General features: G+C 39.1%; 1 protein-coding gene across 7 annotated transcripts in view; it reads left to right on the forward strand.

The window, feature by feature from the left end:
• ralyl (RALY RNA binding protein like) overlaps positions 1 to 23,757 on the forward strand; it is a 329,501-nt gene that overhangs the window by 280,318 nt on the left and 25,426 nt on the right. For 5 of the 7 annotated variants that reach the window (XM_012964876.3, NM_001078745.1, XM_031903433.1 and 2 more), the window contains 3 exon segments: positions 7,333 to 7,380; positions 14,382 to 14,548; positions 17,569 to 17,682. In XM_012964876.3, coding sequence (XP_012820330.1) covers positions 7,333 to 7,380; positions 14,382 to 14,548; positions 17,569 to 17,682 — 329 coding nt within the window. 7 annotated transcript variants of the gene reach the window in all.

Genomic DNA, 23,757 nt, shown 5'->3' on the forward strand with positions numbered 1-23,757 from the left:
GGGGACCCTTTGGGGTGTCTCATAGATGACAATGCAAGGGTTAAAGCTTCTACCCAGTTAGCTTTACCTGTTATTAGCTCTGTGGCTTTTGTTACTGCCCATGCCTCAAATCACCCCAAAACATATCTATGCATACAAATACATAAAAACATTTAAATAGGTGAATACAATCTATCTGTAACCTTTGAAACTGATAGAATGGTTTAACCAGGTGTTAAAAATATGATTTTTTTCACAAATCCAAAAGCAAACCATAATTTGTTTACCATAAATATAATTCCCCCCTTTTGGAAACATGAGATGGGAGGTGCAAAGTGTTTTACTAACAAATTAGATAAACGGGAGGTGCACACAAACAACCATAATCATGTTTCCAAATATCACCTTATATCTTATAACATTTACTGGTCCATTTAATATGGACTTGTGCCACAGCCTTACTTTTGCAGCATTTTAAAAATTACTAAAGTGACTTGTGTATGTGGCTGTCAGTTGGTGTATGTGGCCGTCAGTTGGTGTATGTGGCCGTCAGTTGGTGTATGTGGCTGTTGGTGTATGTGGCTGTTAGTTGGTGTCCCTGTTAGAACCATACAAGCAGCCTGTTTGTCAGCAGCTTTATCTGCCTTATCATTCCCTGCAGTAATGTTATCTTTCCCTTTGAATATGCCTACAGCCTTTTCTAACAATTACTTAAAGTGACATTGACACCTTTAATTTTGTGAATCAATACTTACTTTGATAGCAATAAAAACTGTTCTCCACAAAATCACTGACAAACATACCAGTTTTGCAATATATATATATATATACCCATACATATACATACACTTTCCATGGGTGTCTATATTTCCCTTAACCAACTGAGTGTTAAAGTTTATCCCACTTAGCCCTCAATCTGGTTCCTAAAGCTACTACTACTGACAGAACTACTCCCTTTATTTCTCTCATTTGGTCATAACCCTCTACTTCTCCCTCACTCCATGTCTTCCTAATCTTAATTACATTGATCCCTACTGTGTGTCCCAATTCTAATAGAATTTCAGCATCCATCTGTCCCAATAAACTTTGACTGAATTTGTATAGGGTATCCCATTTGAGTGTACACCATCACATGGGATAGCCATACCAATCTGTTTTGTTAATTTAGCCCATTTGTCTATTTAGCCACTTACCCACTGGCCATCTTTCATCACTGCCTCCCGGTGACAGTGATGACTCAGGAGCTCCTATTCTCTCTGTTCCCGGAACAGAAAAAAATCACAAGTCGGGGTCTGGCCACCCCTCGGTTTTGGGTAAAATGTTCCCCATATGGAACTGGGCTGGAGACGATCACGCTCCCCCCTTTTACACAAAACAAAAATCTATATATTCCCAATATATAGATTTTCACAAAAGTGGGTTTCGGTGGCTAAAATTCACATACAGGTTAACCCTTCATTTGTTCCCGCCAAAATTTCCAGAACAGATAGATACAAACAAATCCCATAAGAAGTGTTAGAACTAATTTCATTTGTATAACCATAACCAATGACTACACTCTATATCTGATGGTAGGCAGTCCCCACTAGTATCACTCTACAGTAAATCCTTATTAATATACACAGTGAGATTAGTTATAGAACAATTATCCCATGAAGGGCAGAGAGAGAGTTCTTATCATTAAACAAAAAACACTTTCACTGACACATTAGTACATTCACAGTTACCTGAACATGAACACAACATGTAACGGGTTATGCACATCTGTTACACTAACTCACAAGGGTTACACACAGACTAACACACTAACTCACAAGGGTTAGACACAGACTAACACACTGACTCACAAGGGTTAGACACAGACTAACAAAGACAAACAAACAACTTACGGCTGGCCTATCCAAGGTTCGTAGAGCGGGTTACTCTTGTAGATACAGCCAAGCGAGGGAATGAAAGTGATAGCGAGAGCTTATCAGAGACAAATCTTTGGTCTCACCTTTATTGGCGCCTAAGGTCTCGGTATCCAATCATCTCCTCCTGTATGGCTGTCCTCCAATTTCTCCACTCCCGGGTTTACTTCGGCACCAAAGCTGTCAAGGAAAAACTGTTGGATAGGCCAGTTTGATTGTAGCTACATTTTATTCGTACGTACGAAGGCAGTATCCAGACATTCTTAAATGAGAATTGTCTATGAGCTGATACTACATTGAATAACCCAAAGCATGTTTGTCTTATAGTCCTGAAACAGTCTTATCAGTAGTTAGCTTTGTTATCTCTAAGAACAGAACAGGCAAAGAGGCCCAGTTGACCAACACCCAACATCCAATATGCCTCTTTCCACAAGATTGCGGACTCATCATAAATGTTTTTACAACAGCAATATATATTATTGGATATATTATATTAAAAGTTGGTGGACATAAAATTTCTTACAAAGCACTATTTCTTTTCAATATGGAATATATATATGATATTTTGGATATATTATATTAGGGGACAATTTATTAAGCACTATTTTTTTTATGGAGGAGTAGGAATAGTTACAAATAGTGTAACTTTAAATTTGCCAAGCTATTTCTAGGCTGGGATGAATTATTCATGATTCAGAGAAGGGTGTTTCATATTTGGGACCCCCTTGGAAACCATCACCTTAGGGCCCACCACCCCAGCCACTGAGTGCTTTATTTGAATATCATAACTGCATTATATTGATCTATACTAGGCAGTAATTTAATAAAGCACCCCAAGAGCCCAAGAGCATGTATAGAATAAATATGTTACCGTATTTTTCGCCGTATAAGACGCACTTTTTCTTCCCCAAAACTGGGGGGGGAAAAGTTGGTGCGTCTTATACGGCAAATACCGTATTGACTCACATATAGGTGCCCTGTTCCCTGTGCTCCTCATATTCCCCAGAGCGAAGCCGTGCGCACGCGCCCCCGCCAGCGGGATATACTCGAGTATATATATACTCAAGTATATCCTGCCGGTGGGGAACAGGGCACCTATATGTAAGTCAATACGGCACCACGCTCCGGGGACTGTAGGCGCCTGCCAGTCCAGCGCACTCGCAACTACCGGTATATACTATACTATATACTGCAGCACCCAAGAACACACACCCCCGTGGACGAAAATAAGGAGCACGGGGAACTTGTTGTGGCACCTATATGTGAGTATATAGTAGTAGTATATAGTTTACAGACATTGTATGTGAGGAGCATGGGGACTGTATTGGGAGGGGAGTTTAGTGTACGATCTTAAGCTGTTGGTGATTTAGAACTGATTTATTTTGGGGGAAATATAGATGGTGATTCAAGAGCTTCAGGTTACTCAATTGATTTGGTTCAGAATCTTTTTTTTCTTGATTTTCCTCCTTTAAAATTGGGTGCGTCTTACATTCCGGAGCGTCTTATATGGTGAAAAATACGGTATATAGTAATACTGGATGGAGGACAATTCCGTTGTTTGTTTGATAAAGTAACAAATCAGTAATCAGTTCACATGTAGATCCAGTCTTTTCATAAAATACATCATTACAGGTATGGGGTCCATTATCTGGAAACCTTTTATCCAGAAACCTCTGAATTATGGGAAGGACATCTCTCATAGACTCCATTTCAATTTTTTAAATATTATTTACTTTTTCTCTGTAATAATAAAACATTACCTTGCACTTGATCCCAACTAAGACAGAATTAATTGTATTTTTGGGCAAAATAAATATGAATCATGCATAAAAAAATTGTTAGCAAATGTTAATGTTTAAATGAGTTTTAGAAGACTGTAGAAGAGATTGTATTCTGCTGCAAAAGAATACAAATTGTTAAAAAAAACTGAACAGTAGTAATGTATGGAGATTTAAAGTAGAGAAAGATTTGAATAACAGGTTACATATATATGTTTTTGTTTTTTTTTTATCTAAATTGTGTCGAGATAGAGAAAATAAAACCAGAAACCGACTAAACAACCTTATAGAAATTAGGTAAAATGTTCAGCAGACAAAGCATGGAATATAATTGCTGCCTATATAATAATAGCAGCATGGAGATTGTGTTATGCAGTTATATTCCATCCTAAGACCCATGCCAGCCCAAGACAGATGTCATTACATTTGTAACTATGGTGACTTGTAATAGAGACTACAGTACCCAGTAAGTAATATTGTGTGCAGATGATGGATGAACGCTCAAAGGCAGGATTTGGATTGAATTCTATTCTGCCTTATATGTGGTTGTCACTGCGCGAGGCAAAGACTTTCTGTCACTTAGAAGAATTTCTGGACTGCTACGATTTCCTGATAGAAAAAAGTATTAGCTTTGGGCTAGGTCACAGGAGGAAGCAATTAATTGGCTGTAGAATCTGATATAAAGAACATAGTCGCCAAAGTACTGACAGGTTCCTACCCCACACTGCCATTGCTGCAAATTGTGCATCTGGATCGGGTAGGCTGAACATGAGAAAGCCAAGGTTAAATGTTTCTTTTAAAGCACTGCTGCGCCAAACATATTCATGTAGCAATATGATTTATTATGTTTAATAATATAAACATTAGAATGGTTTTTAGCAGGACTATGTGCCCAGTTTTTCTTTCTTGCAAACTCACCATAAATATCCCATCCTAGAGAAACTTTGGGAGACAAAGAAAAGCATAATTAGATTCCAGTGTGGGTTAGCAAGGCATGGGGAGAGCCACTCAGGGCAAGACAGACTGAGGTTGGATAGGTGCCACACCTAGGCATCCTTACACCTTTAACTTGAGTGCAGGGAATTATTCTTAGAGTTAATATTTATCACTCATTTATTGGCTCTCATTGCTCTGCTCAGGTTCCAGATGGTAAGAAATAATTTCTTGTGGCCATAGCAAGTATGATGTTAGTGTGTTAAGACTGTTAGAGCTTTACTACAGCAATTACACTCAGTATATTGATTTTTATCCATTTAATGTGTGTTATATTGGAACGTGTGCATTAGTATTTACAGATATGGGATCCATTTCCAGAAACCCATTATCTAGAAAGCTCTGAATTACGGGAAGGCATTCTGACTGCTGTGGTGCTTTAGTGGAAGGGCCACATCATTTTCCTTTTGAGAAATCCTGTGGTTGAATGAAAGGTGCCATTGTTCACTGAAACCTAAAGTAAAGGGGAAGATGAGGCGAAAATACAGTTTTAGATTTTAATAGCACTTTTAACTCCACAAGGAGAAAGCTGAAACACAAGTTGGGACATGGGTTAGAACAAAGGGAGAGAGGCCTGGTGGATCTTAGTGTCATCAGGTGGGGGTGCAAATGGAATAAGCAGCTTTAATGGAATGATCAGAAAAATCTACAAGAGGGCAGTGCCACAAATGCCTATAAAGTAGAAGGTATCTAGTAGTGTGCGATCAACTGTGTCAGAGGAAGCAGAGAGATCTAAAAGGAGTCCAAAATAGTGACACACAAATATTGCAAAAAGTCATCATTTACTTTGGTTAAGGGAATTTTCTGTTGAATATCGTGGGCTGAAGCCAAATTCCAGGGGGATAATTATGGTGTTGTGGGTGAGATGCTGAATAAGGCCTTTCCAGCGTTTTGAAGGCAAAAGTATGGCTTGAATCAAGGGTGGTAAGAAGTAGTTAGTGTCTCTAAATGAAGATGAAAAACTACCGGGACAAAGTCTCTGATACCTTAAGGTTTAAAAGAAGATGATTCTCTTGGAAAGTGGTTTGCAGCCGTGCAGGTTGTGATGCCCTTTTCTTAGAAAATACTTCTTATACATACTGCAAATATTCTGCCATTTGGCGCCAGGAATCGCTCTCTCTTATCAGATATTTTTCCAGTTTATAGCTTTTATTTAAATAGTTGGTTGAGATAAACATTCAAATGTTATTTGCCTGCAATTTTATGCCAACTAAAACTTGCACATTTATAATTTCACATAAATTGTTTGATTTCCTCTGAGAAATAGGCATAAAATTGTCTGTCGTGTATGATGGAAATCTTTAGCACCTAAAAAGAGCACTAACACATCAAGGCCAGGCAGGATAAATGGAAGCTGCAAGTGTTTGATGCCTGTGGGAGTCTTATCTAAAATTGTGCCTTCTGAGATTGATTTCATACATTCAGATACAAAAATATAAATAAATAATGAGCCGAGGAGCTGGAAGGAAAAAGCAGAGACAAAAGAATACAAAACCAAAATGTGAACTTTTCTTGATAGATATGATTGATTTGCCTTAAACAGATTGATAAATACATGACCAGTTAGGGGTTCTAGCTGATTGGGTCAGATTAAATGAGATTTGATGAAAAAATTCTATTGAAGTCTATGAGAAAATCTGGAATTAAACTAGGGGAAGTCTTTTCATCAAATTGAATCTGGCCCATCCTATTTTTTTTTCTGTTCAATAGGACAGAAAAGGTCATTTACCATTGGTAAAGTCAGTCACAGGGGAATTCGTGCAACATAGGAGGCCGGACGGTGTGCTATTTGGTCAGATTGGAATTGAGTTATTGGTCGATCTGGGTTTCAGTATTAGTTGATCATTTTGCGTAAATGCACGTAAAATAATTTTTCTTTTCAGAATAAATGTTACTGCTGTCTGATGTAGCACCAATAACAGCTTTGGGTGTCTATTCTCTATGCTCTTAGGTACATTATACATTTAGTTGATTCAAAATGTGCAGAAATTACATTCATCTGATTTCATACACATGAGATCTGTTATCTGGAAACCCATTATCTAGAAAGCTCTAAATTACACCAAGGCCATTTTCCATAGACTCTAATTTAATTGAATAACTGAAGTCTAAAACTGATTTCCTTTTCTCTGTAATAATAAAACAGTAGCTTTTCTTAATCCCAAATAACATATAATTAATCCTTATTTAGGGCAAAACTATCCTATTGGGTTAAATTAATGTTTAAATGATTTTTGAGTAGAGTTAAAGTATGGATACCCATATCCATACAGGTCCCATACTTGTATATATATATATATATATATACAGTATATATAGGAGCTTGCTGCACAGAGGCTGCTAAATCCTTTGTACAGTATTAACATTAAAGTAAAATTTTCCCGAGCAGTTAAAATATGTATTTTTTTTATCCTCTATTGAAGTATTTCAGAGCTGTCTGCAGAGTCTATTATTAGTGCGTATTCTAAAGCCATAATAGCTGCAGAATGTGACATTGTCGAGGGCTTAGAAATTACCATACTTAACAAATCTCATGCGCGGCGCACAGAGAAAAGGCTCCAAATGATGTCTTTCACTGAGAAGGAATATTTTAACTTTAATTCCACAGACATCAATGAATTTCATTATTGCAGGCACTGGATCATTACCGCTTTTTTGTTTTCTTCCCACAGTGCTTATGACTTTGATTATGATTACTACAGAGATGATTTCTACAACCGGTAGGTCTGATTTGCTTTTTCTACTTTGCACCAACGTGACACTGTACAATGATGGCGGGGACATGATCGCACCATTTTTACAGCCGGAGAAGCACTTCTTAGCGTGCAAATCATTTCCCTGCAGGGACACCATTGTGTTATCATAAAAAGGGGACGGAAGTGTATTATGCTAATGGCTTCAGCAGTTTGATACGCAAAGGGATTTTAGCCAAAAGGGCAGACATGCTATCTGAAATTGTTTTCTCTCAGCCTAGATAAATCTCCTTTACAGATAGGAGCTCTGAAATGTAAATGTGAATTGTGAATGTTGCGCAATAATGGATTCCATGCATATATTTATGTCTGAATGCAAATCGTATTTTGGTGATACAATATTGTGATATCCAAGAAATTACATAAGGCTTTTTCTAGGCAGAATGGTGGTTTAATGGTTAGCACTACTGCCTTGCAGGGCTGGGGTCCTGAGTTTGGTTCTAACTTGGTCAGTATACCTGCAAGGTTTATATAATGTCATTTACTATGTTCAGGGCAAGGTGCAACCATTGGAGAATTCTAACATATTTTTGCACTTTGGGCTCTTCTCTGAATTGCAGGTCTCTTTGCTCCTTTTTGGAGTGCAGAGACCAACATTTGCCCCATGAATTCAGAGTTTCCTCAGCAGCACTGTATTCATGAGGGGTGGGTGGCGACAGACATTTAGGCATCCCCTTTTGCCCCCCTTAATGCTCTGATTCTGTGCGGGTTTCCTCTGGAACTGATTTGAATACAGGTATAGGATCCATTATCTGGAAACCCATTATTCAGAAAGCTCCAAATTACAGCAAGGCAATCACCTACAGCAGTGTTGGACTGGTGTGTCCGGGCGCCACTGAGGCTCCTCCACACTGAGCCTGACGCCGCAGCCACCTCCCCCTGCGCACGCCAATGCACCACCTACCTTCTTCCATGCACCGATTGGGTGGGGGAGTTCTCACAGTTCCCAGCAGGGATTGATTTAGTGTTGTTTTTCTCTGTAATAATAAAACAGTACAATATACTTAGGAGACAAAACAATCCTATTTGGTTTGTATAATATTTACATTTTTTTCTTGTAGACTTAAGTGTCCAGAAAGATCCCTTTCCTGGAAGGGGAAAAGGGAAGGTCCCATACCTGTATTAAAGCACTGGCTAACATGTATACTTTATGAAGGCTAATATATATATATGTGTGTATAGCAAGAGAGTCACTTCATATGCACACCCTTTTCATAATATTTGTTCATTGAGTGTATATGTTTTCTTTTTATATTGAGATTAATGAGCCAAAATTGCTGAACTGATATAGTAAACATAAGATGCATAAATCAGAATAAAGCTTTTGTGCTTTATTCTGTAAGTTAATCTTACACCGTGAATTGTTTCTTCTTAAAATACCATATTGGTCAGGCTTTGAAATATCTACACAGGAATAAACTGTAATCCCATGTTCCAATGTATTTCTTAATGCTGTAGTATAGCAGCTCCCACATCAGCCACCACCCACAATGCCACTGGGTAAGGAGTAGAATTCTCTGACCTAGCAAATGAAATTATAGATGAAAAAGGTTATATCAGAAAATGTGTATGGGATCGATGGTCAGCTGGAGTTAATTTTATATTAAAAAATCAAGCCTGCTATGCAATCCAGTTGGGTTTGGTTTGGCCATCTATGTGTATGGTAAGGGGTTATAGTTTTGGTATAAATTGGTGTCCTGCTTATCCCAAAGGAAAACTGGCCCTTACATTTACTGCTTTGGGTTTCTACTGAAGTGAACCAGATGGTTCTTAAATCATTTTATCTTCTTCTGAGAAAGGAGAAAATCATGCACAACAACTGCATTTGTTTTGTGTGTTTTTATGTTCTAACCTAAGCTTTTGAAATTGTTCTAATCCTCCTTTTTGCTTGTATTTGTTCCTGTGGATGGCTACCATTAATCTTTAACCACTTGGAATGGACTTTTTCTTTCCAAATGTAATATACAGGGAGCCATAGCAATAAGTCACAACAGTGAATTATGGTGTCTCTTACAATAGCAGCTCTTAAGAGTATCGACAGATTTTTAATGGTATTCGGAAGTGCTTACTGCACACTGCGAAGCTATGGGCACATCATGGCTCTGATTATGATACAATACAAATCTATTTCAGTTAGGCTTGTAGAAAATACTCGCAGTGCTTTTATTTCTGACCTACATTCCAAGCTCTCACTGTCACAGTCTGTGTATTTTCTTTATCTAACAACATGCTTTTGCCTTGCCCATGTCTCCCTGACCTGTTTGAGTTGCCGAGTCGCCTCTGTATTTTTTTCCCAAAGATTCCCCCTGTCCTTGTTTGTTGCTCACCCCCACTCTCCTCTTAACAGTCCTCAACTACTTTTCACCCCATATTATTCCCACCTCATCTTTATTTAGCGCTTTACTGTTATCTCCTCATGTGACCTGCGTGGTCCAATTCTTATAAACAGCAGCTGCATTTTATTTAATGGATTTCAGTGGGGCGAGGGAGCAGACTAGGGGTGCAGAAGAGGTACTTGCCTAATGCCTCCCCACCACTGCGCCCTAGTGTGATTCGAAAATTTATTAAAGACAATGGCCGTGACAATTTTTTCTTAAGCGCAACTGTTTTACATTCACAACTTTTTTCTCACTCCAAATACAATAAAGTCAATGGACATTTTTTCTCTGCAAACTTTTTGTCACTGCAAATTTTTGACACGATTTTGCGAAAAAATTAATGGCAAAATGCGGAATTTCGCTGTAAATCCATGCCTGCTGGAACAATTCACTCATCCCTAATTATATCTCATGTTTATTTAATCGCTTCTTTATTGTATCATCCCACAGTGGGATACGATAGCAAATAACAAAATGTTACAGACTGATGAGAATCACAACAGTGTTCTTTGGAAACTGGACACATATAAAATGAACATGCCGCACAAGTAGTTATTAGCAAACCTGTCATTTGCCCTGTTTTTATCATTGACAACCTAGAATCATACAGTAATAAGAAAGTGCAGCTTGTCAGGCAAAGGAGGGGATGGAGGAATCAAGCAGGGCGGATGAGCTGACAGAGATATACAGTTGTAATCAGTTCCGTTGCATACAACAAGGTCGCTGTAGCATTGATGTAGCATATATTTTTACCTCTTATTAATCAGTGATCAGCATGTGTATCCCCTTTTTAAATGATAATAGGATTGCACTGGCTAAAATTCCCAGTGTACCTAATACTGTCTTATTAACTGATCCAAAATGCAAATGTAGGTGGGTAAAGGTTTTGCTCACCTTTAGTTCAGGCAGTCCCAATGAAGGTTAATCTAGCCAAGGGCTGTGCCCTTTTCACAGATGGGAGTGGGAGCTGTTTCCCTTTCTTGGTTAAAGTGTTCTCTGGCAGTTCTGTAGCTGGTCATTTGTCAGGTTTCCCTAGTCCTTAAAAAGAGAAGATACCATGTGCTCAGTCTTTTTGGACTCCATTAGAGGGAGTGGTTTGTGCCAGGAGCTTACGGTGGAGAAGATTGTGTTAGGAAAGGTCTGTAATAATCACTGTAGGAGTGAGAGATTGGATCAGGATAGTGAGTAGAGCAGTCAGAAACTCCAATGAGGAGACTAGAAGTATTAGTACCCTGTGGTGTCAAATGGTCAGGCTCAGGAATAGGACATTAAGGGACCACTGTGGGAATCCACTAGTGCTGTCAACTAGTTCTACCTCTGGCTTGTTGCCAACTCTATTCTTGTGTAACATCATCAGAACAGATGAAAGTGAAGTAACTATGAAGTGAATGTTTTGTAGCATCTGAGCAGTACCATCAAACATAAGACTGAGTTCAAGTTGGGTAAGAACATGTAAGATCCTAGGAGTGGTACATTGTCTAAATAGAGTAATACAAAACAGGAATTTTTACTATAAATCACAATGATGGCACTAAATATGTGGAATGTTTGGGACCTGAGGTTTTCCATATGATGATTTTTTTGCATAATTTACACCTATATGCCATAAGGTTGCTAAAAACATTTGAGCATCCATACTTGGAATGGAAATCCATACTTGTTTTGCTTATTTACTATCAAGTACTTTGTACAGACCAAGTAAACATTATCAGCTGTACTTATATGGCATCAAGTTGGAATACAGTTGGCATAGTTATAAAGCTCCACTATATTGAGAATCGAGGTAAAATTATGATTGCAACTGATAATAAATATGCCCCCTAATGTAACTTTTGGAAAGCTGATTTATACTAGAATTTTAAACTCAACTGCATATTTGCATAAAGTGAAGATACACCTTTATATACATGAGAAGTGCTAGAGCACTAAGGGGCACAACAGTGCTACACTGAAAATTTCCCACATCCATCACCACTTGCCCATCTGAATGATGCATTGGCCATCAACAGGGCCTCATTGCAGCCTAACTTGCACTCAATGACTTCCAAGTTAGGGGATGGGTAGGGGGGGTATATGGTTGTAGACTGAGAGCTGAGGCATGCTGGATTAGGGTTTTTGGAAGAATTCAGTTTACAATGCAAAAATCTATCTAGGTATAGTTTAACATGCAGGCCTGGACTGGGATTCACTATAGGCCCTGGCATTTCAAGTACACAGAGGCCCAAACAGTCCCCACCAGCCCAATAAATAGTGACTGTCTATGGCGCCTTACAGCAGCCCCTCTGGCATTTGAGAATCCACAGATTGGGCCTGGGAACACTGCAGGTTGGGCAGAGGTATTATAGCTATAGCTCCAGCCTCCTTTCCCTTCTCTATTAAACAAAAAATGAAGGGAGAAGGAAGCAGAGAAGGGAAAAAGTAAAGGGAGTTCAAAACCAAATTCAGCATCCCACAAAATGGCATGTTTTCAGCTAATTTAGCTGGGTTTGGGCGTAGATTGCAAGCTTTACAGTTTTGCTTTACAGTTTTGATGTTTGGAGTGTTCCTGATATGGGAATGCTGGATACTATACCTATATTCATATCTGTTTGTATGAGTGGTAGATACCTACATCTTTCTCTGTTGAGGTAAAATAAAATATACAAAGATTCCTAAACACGAAAGCAGTTTGCTTCAAAGCAAATATAAGGTTACCCTTGTCTTATTTCAGAACGGATCCACCATTATAAGCTTGTAAAACATGGATATTGTGTAAAAATTAACATGAAAATTGAGAGTACCAGTACAGGGGACAAGGGCATGTATTTTACTAATGTATAAGAACTGGGTCAACAAAGGGATGTTGTCGTAAATAACGAGAGAATCAATCCGAGCTCATTTATTGGAGTCACCAGTGTGTGAAACTCCTTGTACAGACCATGAGGGGGAACAATGCATGAAATGTGAAAAGTAATTGGGATCTTGATCTTGTTGATGTATTGCATTGATGTGAATATGTAGGACTTTTATGTGTACAGGATGGTCTATAGAGGCTCAGAGGAATAAAATGGAGAAATTTGGAGACATCGTTGTTAACGATTTTCTGTAACAGGAATTTTGCAGACACCAATATTTTACATTAGTGACCCATTTCCAAGTAGGCTCGCATGTCATAAAAGTTATTGCTGTTATTAAGATCATTTTATTTTGTTATTAGTGGCAGTAGTGCTGTTAGATTTATCACTGTTTGGTGAGATACAGCAAATTGTGCTTTTTAAATGTCTCTGTTGCTTATCTATTTCATCTTTAAAGCATGCTTGCTGTTTGATATACATACTAGGGGATGCGCCGGATTTGTGTTCCGGGCGCCCCGAGGCCGCCCCCCCCTCTCCTCCCGGAGCGCAAACCCCCCTCCGCCACAGCGGCGAGCAGCGAGCATGCACAAACATTTAAACTCCCATACGGAGCAGTGGGGGAAGGTCCCCATAGTTCCATATGGGGGGCAAAATTCAGTTGCGGCGGGACGGCATGCCGCCCTAGGCCCGGGCCTTTGTGGCCTCTCCACAAATCCGGGCCTGACTGGGGTCATTAACAAATGCAAGTATAGTCTGAAAAGTGCAATTCCAGGCACATTTTGTATGCATTTGTGCATTTTGCTGTGTTTTCCTCCTCCAGCTTTAACGTGCATCTCCTGCAATTGTGTCTGATGCATTTCTTTGCAAATGGTATGCAAGTTGTGTCTAGCATTTTTATACTGGGGGCTGTGCCACTTCTGGCCCATTGCTGCAATGCTCAGGGTGACAGAAGCTCCAGGGTTCCTAGCACCCATAGGCACCTCCCCACACCATATATCAGTAGAGGTAGCATGTATGCATTGGTAACCATGTGGAAATATGTTCAGTTTCCAGGAGAAATGGGCAAATTCATCTTTTGCAATCCATAGCCTGCTGGCCTGTATGCAATCAATATAAGGGACTGTTGATAACCCTCATATATGTTGCTTTTTGTGGCCAACTTATGTGTCTTCACACTAAGGGGCTGATTTACTAAGACACGATTTCGAATCCGAATTGGAAAAATTCCAATTGGAAACGAACATTTTGCGACTTTTTCGTATTTTTTGCGATTTTTTTCGGCGTCTTTACGATTTTTGCGAAAAAACGCGAGTTTTTCGTAGCCATTACGAAAGTTGCGCAAAGTCGCGATTTTTTCGTAGCGTTAACACTTGCGCGCAAAGTCGCGCCTTTTTCGTAGCGTTAGAACTTAAAAGGCGCGATGTTTCGCGCAAGTTTTAACGCTACGAAAAGATCGCGACTTTGTGCAACTTTCGTAATGGCTACAAAAAACTCACGTTTTTTTGCAAAAATCGTAAAGACGCCGAAAAAATCGCAAAACATACGAAAAAATCGCAACATTCGGCCCGTTCGTGGGTTAGTAAATGTGCCCCTAAGTATTAGTTTTGGGTGATTGGAGCCAGTTGGGCATTTTCAGCATTCATTGTAATGGATGGTTAAGCTTGTAGCTGCATGTATCAGTGGCCACATTTAGTAAAGCTGAATGAAAAGAAAGATCAATTTTACAAGGAAAATACAATTTACTTTTCATTTCCAGGTTGTTTGATTATGGACATGGGCGAGTTCCACCCCCACCCCGTGCAGCGATTCCACTGAAACGTCCCCGTATGTCCGTGCCCACAACTCGCAGGGGCAAAGGAGTATTTTCTTTAAAGGGAGGGTCCAGGTCTGCATCAGGAGGCTCCTCTTCTTCTGGGTCAAAATGTAAGTACTATTTTCCTTAAGTGATTCAGTCACCATCATTATCAATAAATAAAAATTTGGGGTACATATACCATTCAAGGTAGCACACAATTGTGTTTCAACTCTTCTACTGTGATATAGAGTATATATGTCCTGCTGGAATGTGGAGCTTTGTAGTACAATGTATAAGTACAATGAAAGCTTAAAAGGTGTTATTAAGATATAAACAAATACAACACCTAATAAAACTTCTGATTTAGGGCCAGTTGGTATATTACCAATCATGGCCTTAACAACCTGAACTTAGGAGACATGGGTCCTACTTATTTTAAGTACCCATAAGTACAGTGCTAGTGGTGTGGAGTATGGGGGGGCAGAATTGGTGGCATGACTTTAGGTTACAGGTCTTGGCATTCCTGGCTAATACAGGTATGGGACCTGTTATCCAGAATGCTCGGGACCTGGGAGTTTTCCAGATAAGGGGTCTTTCCGTAATTTGGATCTCCATAACTTAAGTCTACTAAAAATCATTTAAATATTGAATAAACCCAATAGGATTAGTTTGCCTCCAATAAGGATTAATTATATCTTAGTTGGGATCAAGTACAGGTACTGTTTTATTATTACAGAGAAAAGGGAATGATTTAACCACGAAATAAACCCAATAGGGCTGTTCTGCCCCCAATAAGGGGTAATTATATCTTAGTTGGGATCAAGTACAGGTACTGTTTTATTATTACAGAGAAAAGGGAATCATTTAACCATTAAATAAACCCAATAGGGCTGTTCTGCCCCCAATAAGGGGTAATTATATCTTAGTTGGGATCAAGTACAGGTACTGTTTTATTATTACAGAGATAAAGGAAATAATTTCTAAAACTTAGAATTATTTGCTTATAATGAAGTTTATGGGAGATGGCCTTCTGTAATTTGGAACCTTCTGGATAACAGGTTTCCTGATATGGGATCCCATACCTGTAGCTAGGGAACAGGAGTCACTTGTAATTCTTTTAACCTCTTTTTCCACCCACTGAAGTGATGATGGAGTTGGAACAGAAGGGGCTGCAAGGAGCTGGGGCATTTTGTTCATCACTGTGGGGGGAAGGGGGAGTGTTAAATGATCAGTTCTTTAATTAATGCTTTGGGTAATTCCTCTCCCATTAGCCAGTGCTCCTGTAACTTCAAACTTCTCATATTGCAAAAGTAAAAAATTGCAAAAAAAAGTTGAAGCAAGCATTATTTAGATCCCCTCTACCATTTAGAAATGTATTTCCAGACATTATGGGTTGAAAGTCACCCATAGATAAGTAACACATATTAACAGTGATCTACAAATAGAAACACATGAGAGGGCACAGAAAGGAATTGTATAGCTCAGATCTATTACTGTATGTGTCTCACTAATCACTGATTATTGCCATATTGGCTCCGGGTTTTACTCAGTCAGTATCGTTTCTTTGCTGAACACGTAAACTGAACATTTATTTTTCTTAGAAATAAACATTTTGGTTAGAAATACTTTTTATAAACCTGAATCCCACTGTATATTAATGCTGGTTATTTTTCTTATCCAACAAATCCACACAGTGTATCTTTTCACCCTTCTTATTCTGTACAGAGGGATTTCACTAAGAACTCCATGGAATGTATTAAAGTACAACTTACCTTGTTAAAGTAGATCAGATTTCTACTCCTTTTCATTGTAGGTATTTGGAACTGAATTTGCAGAAATTCAGAGTTTACTTATAGCCCTGAGGATTTTTTTTTCCTCAGAAGGGAAAAGATTCTATGGAGTAGTTCTGTTTAATAGCACTAATGTTGGAAACAAACATTAAAAAGCTTCTAGCAAACATAATATGAGCCTGAAATGGCATAAATGGTACCAAACATTTTATATGATAGCAGAATAAAAATGCGGCCATTGGCAAGTAAGTCAAAAAGTTGCGCCAGGTTGTAGCAGTTAAAAGGGTTGTTTACCTTTAAATTAACTTTGAGTATGATGTAGAGTGCTATTCTGAGACAATTTGCAATTGGTCTTCATTTCTTATTATTTGCGTTTTTTGAATTATTTAGCTCCTTGTTGAGCAGCTCCCCAGTTTGCAATATTTTAGGGTCCATTTTAACCTAGCAACCAGGCAGTGGTTTGAAAGAGAGACAGGAATATGAATAGAGGAGGGTCTAAATAGAAAGAAAAGTAATAACAATAAAATTGTAGCCTCCCAGAGCAATAGTTCTTTGGCTGCTGGGGTCAGTGACCCCCATTTAAAAAGCTGGAAAGATGCAGATTGGGAAGGCAAATGAATCAAAAACTTGAAGTTAACCTGAAGGTGAACAAACCTTTTAAATATCAACTTGTATCAACACTAGGCACATTTGCCCATGGGCAGTTACCATAGCAACTAATCAGTGATTGGCTTATTTAAGCCAACTGCATTTAGAATGATAAATACAACGTTTTGATTGGTTGCCATGTGTTACTGCCCATGGGCAAATATGCCCAGGTGTAGTAAATCCCAATAATAGTGTTACCTGCTGAAGGTTGGCATGGAAACAACCTGATCCTCAGCAACCTAACGCCCAATGACTGTGAGGCTAAATATGTATTAATAAATAGGAAGAGCGCATACCCTTCTGAAACCCAAGCTGAGTAATTTGCTGTTTAGCCCATTTAGTGATGGGCATGGGTATGCTAGTATATACAGTACATTTCCTAAATGTTAATGTATTGCTAATGTGCCTTTTCCCCACTGCCGAGGAGGCATATGTGACATATATATAGATGCGGAATATATGTGTCTTTATTAAAAAAATGGCATATATAGCAAAAAAGAGCATTTCTCATAATATTTTCAGAATTCGTTTCATGCGTTCTTTTCACACTTGACCTCTCAGCCCGACTGGGGAAATCTATATGTGTCCTACTGGGGAGAAATGGGGAATGGAAACAGTGGCCGTGCCTGTGATAGGGGATAGAAGTAGAGGACGCGCATGATCTCCCTGTGCAAAATATGACTGCCATTGAATTTTTTTTCTGTCTTCAGTGAAATCAGATGAGCTGCAGACTATCAAAAAGGAGTTGACCCAAATCAAAACCAAAATTGACTCTTTGCTGGGAAGACTGGAAAAAATTGAAAAACAGCAGAAGGCTGAAGCAGGTTGGTGAAATGATTTATGTGGCAGTCTGAGGAATCTTATTAGGACAGAAATTAAACCTAAAAAAACCCATAACTCAAAGCTGTTTCTTATCCAGGAATGACTAGTCGCCCGGGGAACATGATGTGATAATGTGTGGGATTGGAATTAAGATAAAAATGCCATGATTCATCTTGGCTGAAGAACAAATATATATTACCATAAAAGAGACTTTCTAAAAACTATTCGGTTCAACAGTAACACAATATAATATTAAAGGAACATAATATAGTTATACAGGTATGGGACCCGTTATCCAGAATGCTCGGGACCCTGGGTTTTCCAGATAAAGGGTCTTTCTATAATTCGGATCTCCTACCTAAGTCTACTAAAAAAAATTATTTAAACAGTAAATAAACCCAATAGGATCGTTTTGCTTCCAATAAGGATTAATTATATCTTAGTTGGGATCAATTACAAGGTACTGTTTTATTATTACAGAGAAAAGGGAATCATTTAACCATTAAATTAACCCAATAGGGCTGTTCTGCCCCCAATAAGGGGTAATTATATCTTAGTTGGGATCAAGTACAAGGCACTGTTTTATTATTATAATAAAATGTGAATTATTTGGTTACAATGGAGTCTATGGGAGATGGTCTTTCTGTAATTTGGAACTTTCTGGATAATGGGTTTCTGGATAAGGGGTCCGATACATGTTGTGCTGCAGTTACAGGGTCTGATCAATTGCTTGTTAGTAAGCAATCTGGGCAAAATATCTTAATTTTTCCAGAATTAGCAAAAATCTTTGAATTCAATCCCAAGTGTTTTTTATGCAGTCTCCTGACCAATAGAGTGTTAGGACCTGTCGCCCAATCAACCCTGACTTGGCGCTATTGTTAATATCCTGTATTCCCAACCCATTCTTGAAACGAATGTATCTTCTACTTACAACTGCCTCAGGGAGAGAATTCCACAACTTTGTGTCCTTAGTGAGGATCTACTGGTATATAAAGCATCACAAAATGCATCAAATGGTCCTTATACATAGAAATTCATATATGAAAACTCTAATTTGTAAATTTTACAGGTTTGGTTTTTTTTTAAATTTGAATGAACTCAAAACACATTTTGAAAGTCATTTTTTTGCAGCAAAAATTCAAATGTGAATGTTGATAAATTAGCCTCTACTTGATCAAATCCCACTCTAGCTTCTCTCCTGCCTTACTTGTACACTTACTCTGTACACGTTTCTTTTCTAGACAGATTTTACTTATTCAGCATAATGATTTACTTATGTGTGATATTTAGATCCTCAGAATCATAAGAATTCAGAACTGAAACAGAAAACTGCCCTCTACACAAACACACACAGACACAAACACACACATACACAAACACACACAGACACAAACACACACATACACACATACACAGACACAAACACACACATACACAGACACAAACACAAACACACACAGACACACACATATATACACACACAAACACACACATATACACACACAGACATACACATATACACACACATATATAGTGCTGGGTCAGAAGGTTTTAAAATCATTTAAAGGCTTTTTCTGCTGGATTTGTAGTTCTGACATCTACAATGTCTGTATGATACCATTTCTCTGTAGATATGTATTCCAGGCAGTGGTTTGTATTGTTCAGCGGATCATTTTCATCACATTTTAGTAGTATATGATACAAATTTAGGGTTATATTATTAGGAACAATGTACACTGGCATTATTTTAGAACCCGAATGTGATGGTATAAACGCACTGTTCCTGGAGCCTGGCGCTATTGTATGGTCATTGGACTTCTTATAATTCTTAATACGTATGTTTAAACAGAGAATATATTTTCCTATATTGAAATACTATCTTATCATAATACCATTAATTAGCGCTGTATTCTCTTATATCTTTAAAAGACATCCAGCCTTTGTTAAGACTATTTATGGCATCTTTTATTACAACTAGTTTGATTGGAACAGTTCACAGTTCCACTATTCTTACTTATTCCCTGAGGCTACCACCCACCCCAATTCATTTGTGGAGCCCAAAGTGGCCTAACATGGCAACTCTACTGTCTTTTATCCACTATGGGAAAAAAAACAAATGACATCCCTGGCCAGTTAGAAATTGCCACTACCTACAGGGAATATGCTCACCTTGACAGGGAAGAACTCCTAGCCAATCCTGTCAGTCCCAGCCCTATGTCTAGGACTATACCTGAATATAGAGCTGACACAGTAAAATAAGGATAAATCCCTATTCCCGAATTGTATTTTCAATAAAACAAACAAACAAAAAAGAGAATTGATTAAATGAAGCTACCCTAGCACAACTAATTGTTTAAGCTGCACAATAACTATGATAACAGTAATCCTAATTCCTTTGCACAGTTGGTTTAGGTACTTACCCTACAGAATGTGCTTGGCAAGGCACCTCTTAAAGTAAAATAAAAACAGGACTAGAAAAAAGTTTTTTCTCTTATTTAAATTACTTTGGAAAGTCCAGAAAGAGCATTGCATTACAGCTAGATGGAAGCAATAAAGACAGATTCACATCATAAAAATGTCTACACAGTCGCCTGTCTTGCTAGTAGCAAAGTCAGATGAAATGCACTTGTGTGGATGGAAGAATCTATGAAGCATTAACAATGGGAAGGCAAAGTGATAAATTTAATGGCGTGGCAGCTGCTAACATGCTATATTGCTGCCTTTGGAAAGTGAACCTTTTAGAAGTGAGCAAGTTAAATTGCTTAGGTTTGGGGATTACACCGCTTGGTAATAATGAGGCATTGCAGTGATAAGAGAGAGTCATATGACAAAATATTCAGAAATATTGTAAATAGCTTGTTTATCGTCAGTGCTGTTAGGTTTTAACTTTGTCCCCTGGTGTGACGTATTTAGAGGTGCAATAAATCAGATCAATGCCCCATAGGCAATATATGTGTGATTAAGATGAATATAAAGATAAAACCTGTCTTGCAGCCTCTGCATTAATGAGCTATTATACTCCATTTCCATGCTGAATTATCCTCAGTACGGAAGGATACATATTCTGTGTCATATTCTGACATAGTTTTAGGTAATATTTTCCTTCTGCACTTCTCATTGGGCCCTCTGGGGATGTTATTGCTATAGGGCCACTATAGAAGAATATATGTAGAAGAGAGATGTGTGAAAGAGTCAGGTGGCCATACACAGGCAGATTTAAGCTGCCGATTGGAGCCTTCAGACCGATTACTGGAGCTTGGTGTTTTTTGTAAGAGTTGCTAAAATCACCCCATTTACTCCATTTCTCTATGAAAATGTTTTGCAATTCTAATCTTGCTCTACGTGGAAGAGAATTAATCTAATGATATTTGTGAACCTTGAAAGTCACATCATGAGAGCAGGGCTTGTTCTCTTCTGCATTTAATGAGGCCCCTGACATTTCATGATTCAAGAAGACAGAGGATTCACAGCACACAGCGGTGTTAGAGAAAGTCCTTCAGTTTAATGCCAGCGCCAGGGCCTGTGAGCGATGTTTGAATCTACTCGGGTATTACCCTGGCCAAGAAATATTTAAAGGCAAAGTATGGCAGTGCCTCAGGGCTCACATAGGGAGAACTCGGTTTTATATTGAGCTCATAAGGCCCTCAGCCACTTTCATAACATTGCACAATAGAGATTCCATAATTATGTTTCATATGTTATCCTAAGGGCAAGTGTAATATTGCTGGGTTAAATCCCAACAGATAGAACTCTTAAATCACAACAAACATAGTGAGACTTGATACATCATTTTCCTGTATTCACTAAGTTTTTATGTACAGGGTAAAAAAACAATTTAAACAACTTTAACAAAAAAAAAGTCATGTTAGCAAAAAAAGGAAAGTTGGCTCACCACTAAATTCTGAACCATTAGACAGAGGGTGAAATGTACAGTGCTGAGTGCTGCCGGCCCCCCTGCACAGCCTGGGGAAGGGGGCAGCAGGAAGTGGCACAGATGGGCGGGACTAGTAGGGTTTTGGGGGAAAATTTCAATTTATCAACCATGTGCAAACCCAGTGTGTTGGAAGCGCATGAAAAATAAAAAATCAAACTAGTGCAATATGTTTCAAAAGTTAATGAAACTGAAAAGAAAGAGTTATGCCTATAACTCTAAATAATGGCAAAGTGCAGATAAAATATACAAATGGCAGAGTGGTGTAGTTGCACACTCACCAGAGTGGTGGTGGGTTTGCACATGTTTTAATACCCATCCAAGAGGGGTATTTTCTTTGGAGGAAGCAGCAGGAGATTTGAGCACCACGCTTATTGTCTACATTGAAGGCTGAAAGCAATTAAGCACGAGGACACCTATAGCGCTGAGTATCACTCACAAATTAATCAACCAGAAACACTACTTTTGTCAGCACATTACTTCAATATTTAGGGGCTGATTCATCAAAGTACGAGTTTGAAACCTGAAATGGGTAAAATTCGGATTAGATATGATAATTTCTGATCATCGCAAATTTCACACAAATGCTTACGAAAAAAAACCGTAATAGTCCCGATAATATCGTATTGGCAATTCGACAGTCACAAAATTTTCGCATAGGAACTATCGTAAACGGCGGGAAAACCTTTCTGACTTTGATCCTTCAGTGCATGATTTTGGAAGCCTCCCATAGGGCTCAATGGCACTCTGCAGCTCCAACCCGGCCCAAGGAAAGTCTCCCATAGGGCTCAATGGCACTCTGCAGCTCCAACCCGGCCCAAGGAAAGTCTCCCATAGGGCTCAATGGCACTCTGCAGCTCCAACCCGGCCCAAGGAAAGTCTCCCATAGGGCTCAATGGCACTCTGCAGCTCCAACCTGGCCCAAGGAAAGTCTCCCATAGGGCTCAATGGCACTCTGCAGCTCCAACCTGGCCCAAGGAAAGTCTCCCATAGGGCTCAATGGCACTCTGCAGCTCCAACCCGGCCCAAGGAAAGTCTCCCATAGGGCTCAATGGCACTCTGCAGCTCCAACCCGGCCCAAGGAAAGTCTCCCATAGGGCTCAATGGCACTCTGCAGCTCCAACCCGGCCCAAGGAAAGTCTCCCATAGGGCTCAATGGCACTCTGCAGCTCCAACCCGGCCCAAGGAAAGTCTCCCATAGGGCTCAATGGCACTCTGCAGCTCCAACCCGGCCCAAGGAAAGTCTCCCATAGGGCTCAATGGCATTCTGCAGCTCCAACCTGGCCCAAGGAAAGCCTCCCATAGGGCTCAATGGCACTCTGCAGCTCCAACCCGGCCCAAGGAAAGTCTCCCATAGGGCTCAATAACACTCTGCAGCTCCAACCCGGCCCAAGGAAAGTCACGATACCGAAGCTTGAATGAATCCAAAACTTTCGTACTCGGCGCAACAGTATGACAACTTGTCGCGCTTTTTGTCGCAAAGTACGAAAAAGTCGCAAAAAAATGTTTTTTTTGTATTTGGAAGCGATCGTACTTTGATAAATGTGCCCCTTAGAGTAGTATAATGGACTGGCACATTCTTGATTTTCACTCAATATGTTTCCTTTAAGGCATGTTGTTCCACAGTTTTCTGTCTTAGCTAGAGAATGAGTAGCCTGGAAATATGAGTAGTGGGACCTGCGGGAATTCAGAGGAGATGAAATGTGTCCAATGTGCACCAATCATTTATGCTATAAAATAATTCTAGCCATGGACGAGTTGCATTAGTAGATCCATTCAATAGAAGCCTATAAGAACCTTGTGGAACTGAAGGAGAATTTTCTTAGGTATGTTGTGTCTAAAACAGCAGACACTACAAATGATAACTGTGCAGGAGGAAAAAAATGCAAAAGAGTCATGTTTTTTTATATATGATGTCAAGCGGGAAAAAAAACAAGTACATTTCTTGGATTTGATAAATGTTTCTACAGACTGAGCGCTACTGTGGGACTGTCTGATTTCAGCTGAATTGCCTGTCACTTGTGTGTGAGACCATCCCGAGGCAACATTGTCAGAGCTGTCAGTCCAACTGATTACAGCTTGTCTTTGTGGATGAAAAAACCTGCTCCCGTCAGCAAATATGGGAGGTTCTGTTAATGAACAGATT

Source organism: Xenopus tropicalis, chromosome 6, assembly GCF_000004195.4.
Source record: "Xenopus tropicalis strain Nigerian chromosome 6, UCB_Xtro_10.0, whole genome shotgun sequence".
NCBI classification, from domain to species: Eukaryota; Metazoa; Chordata; class Amphibia; order Anura; family Pipidae; genus Xenopus; species Xenopus tropicalis.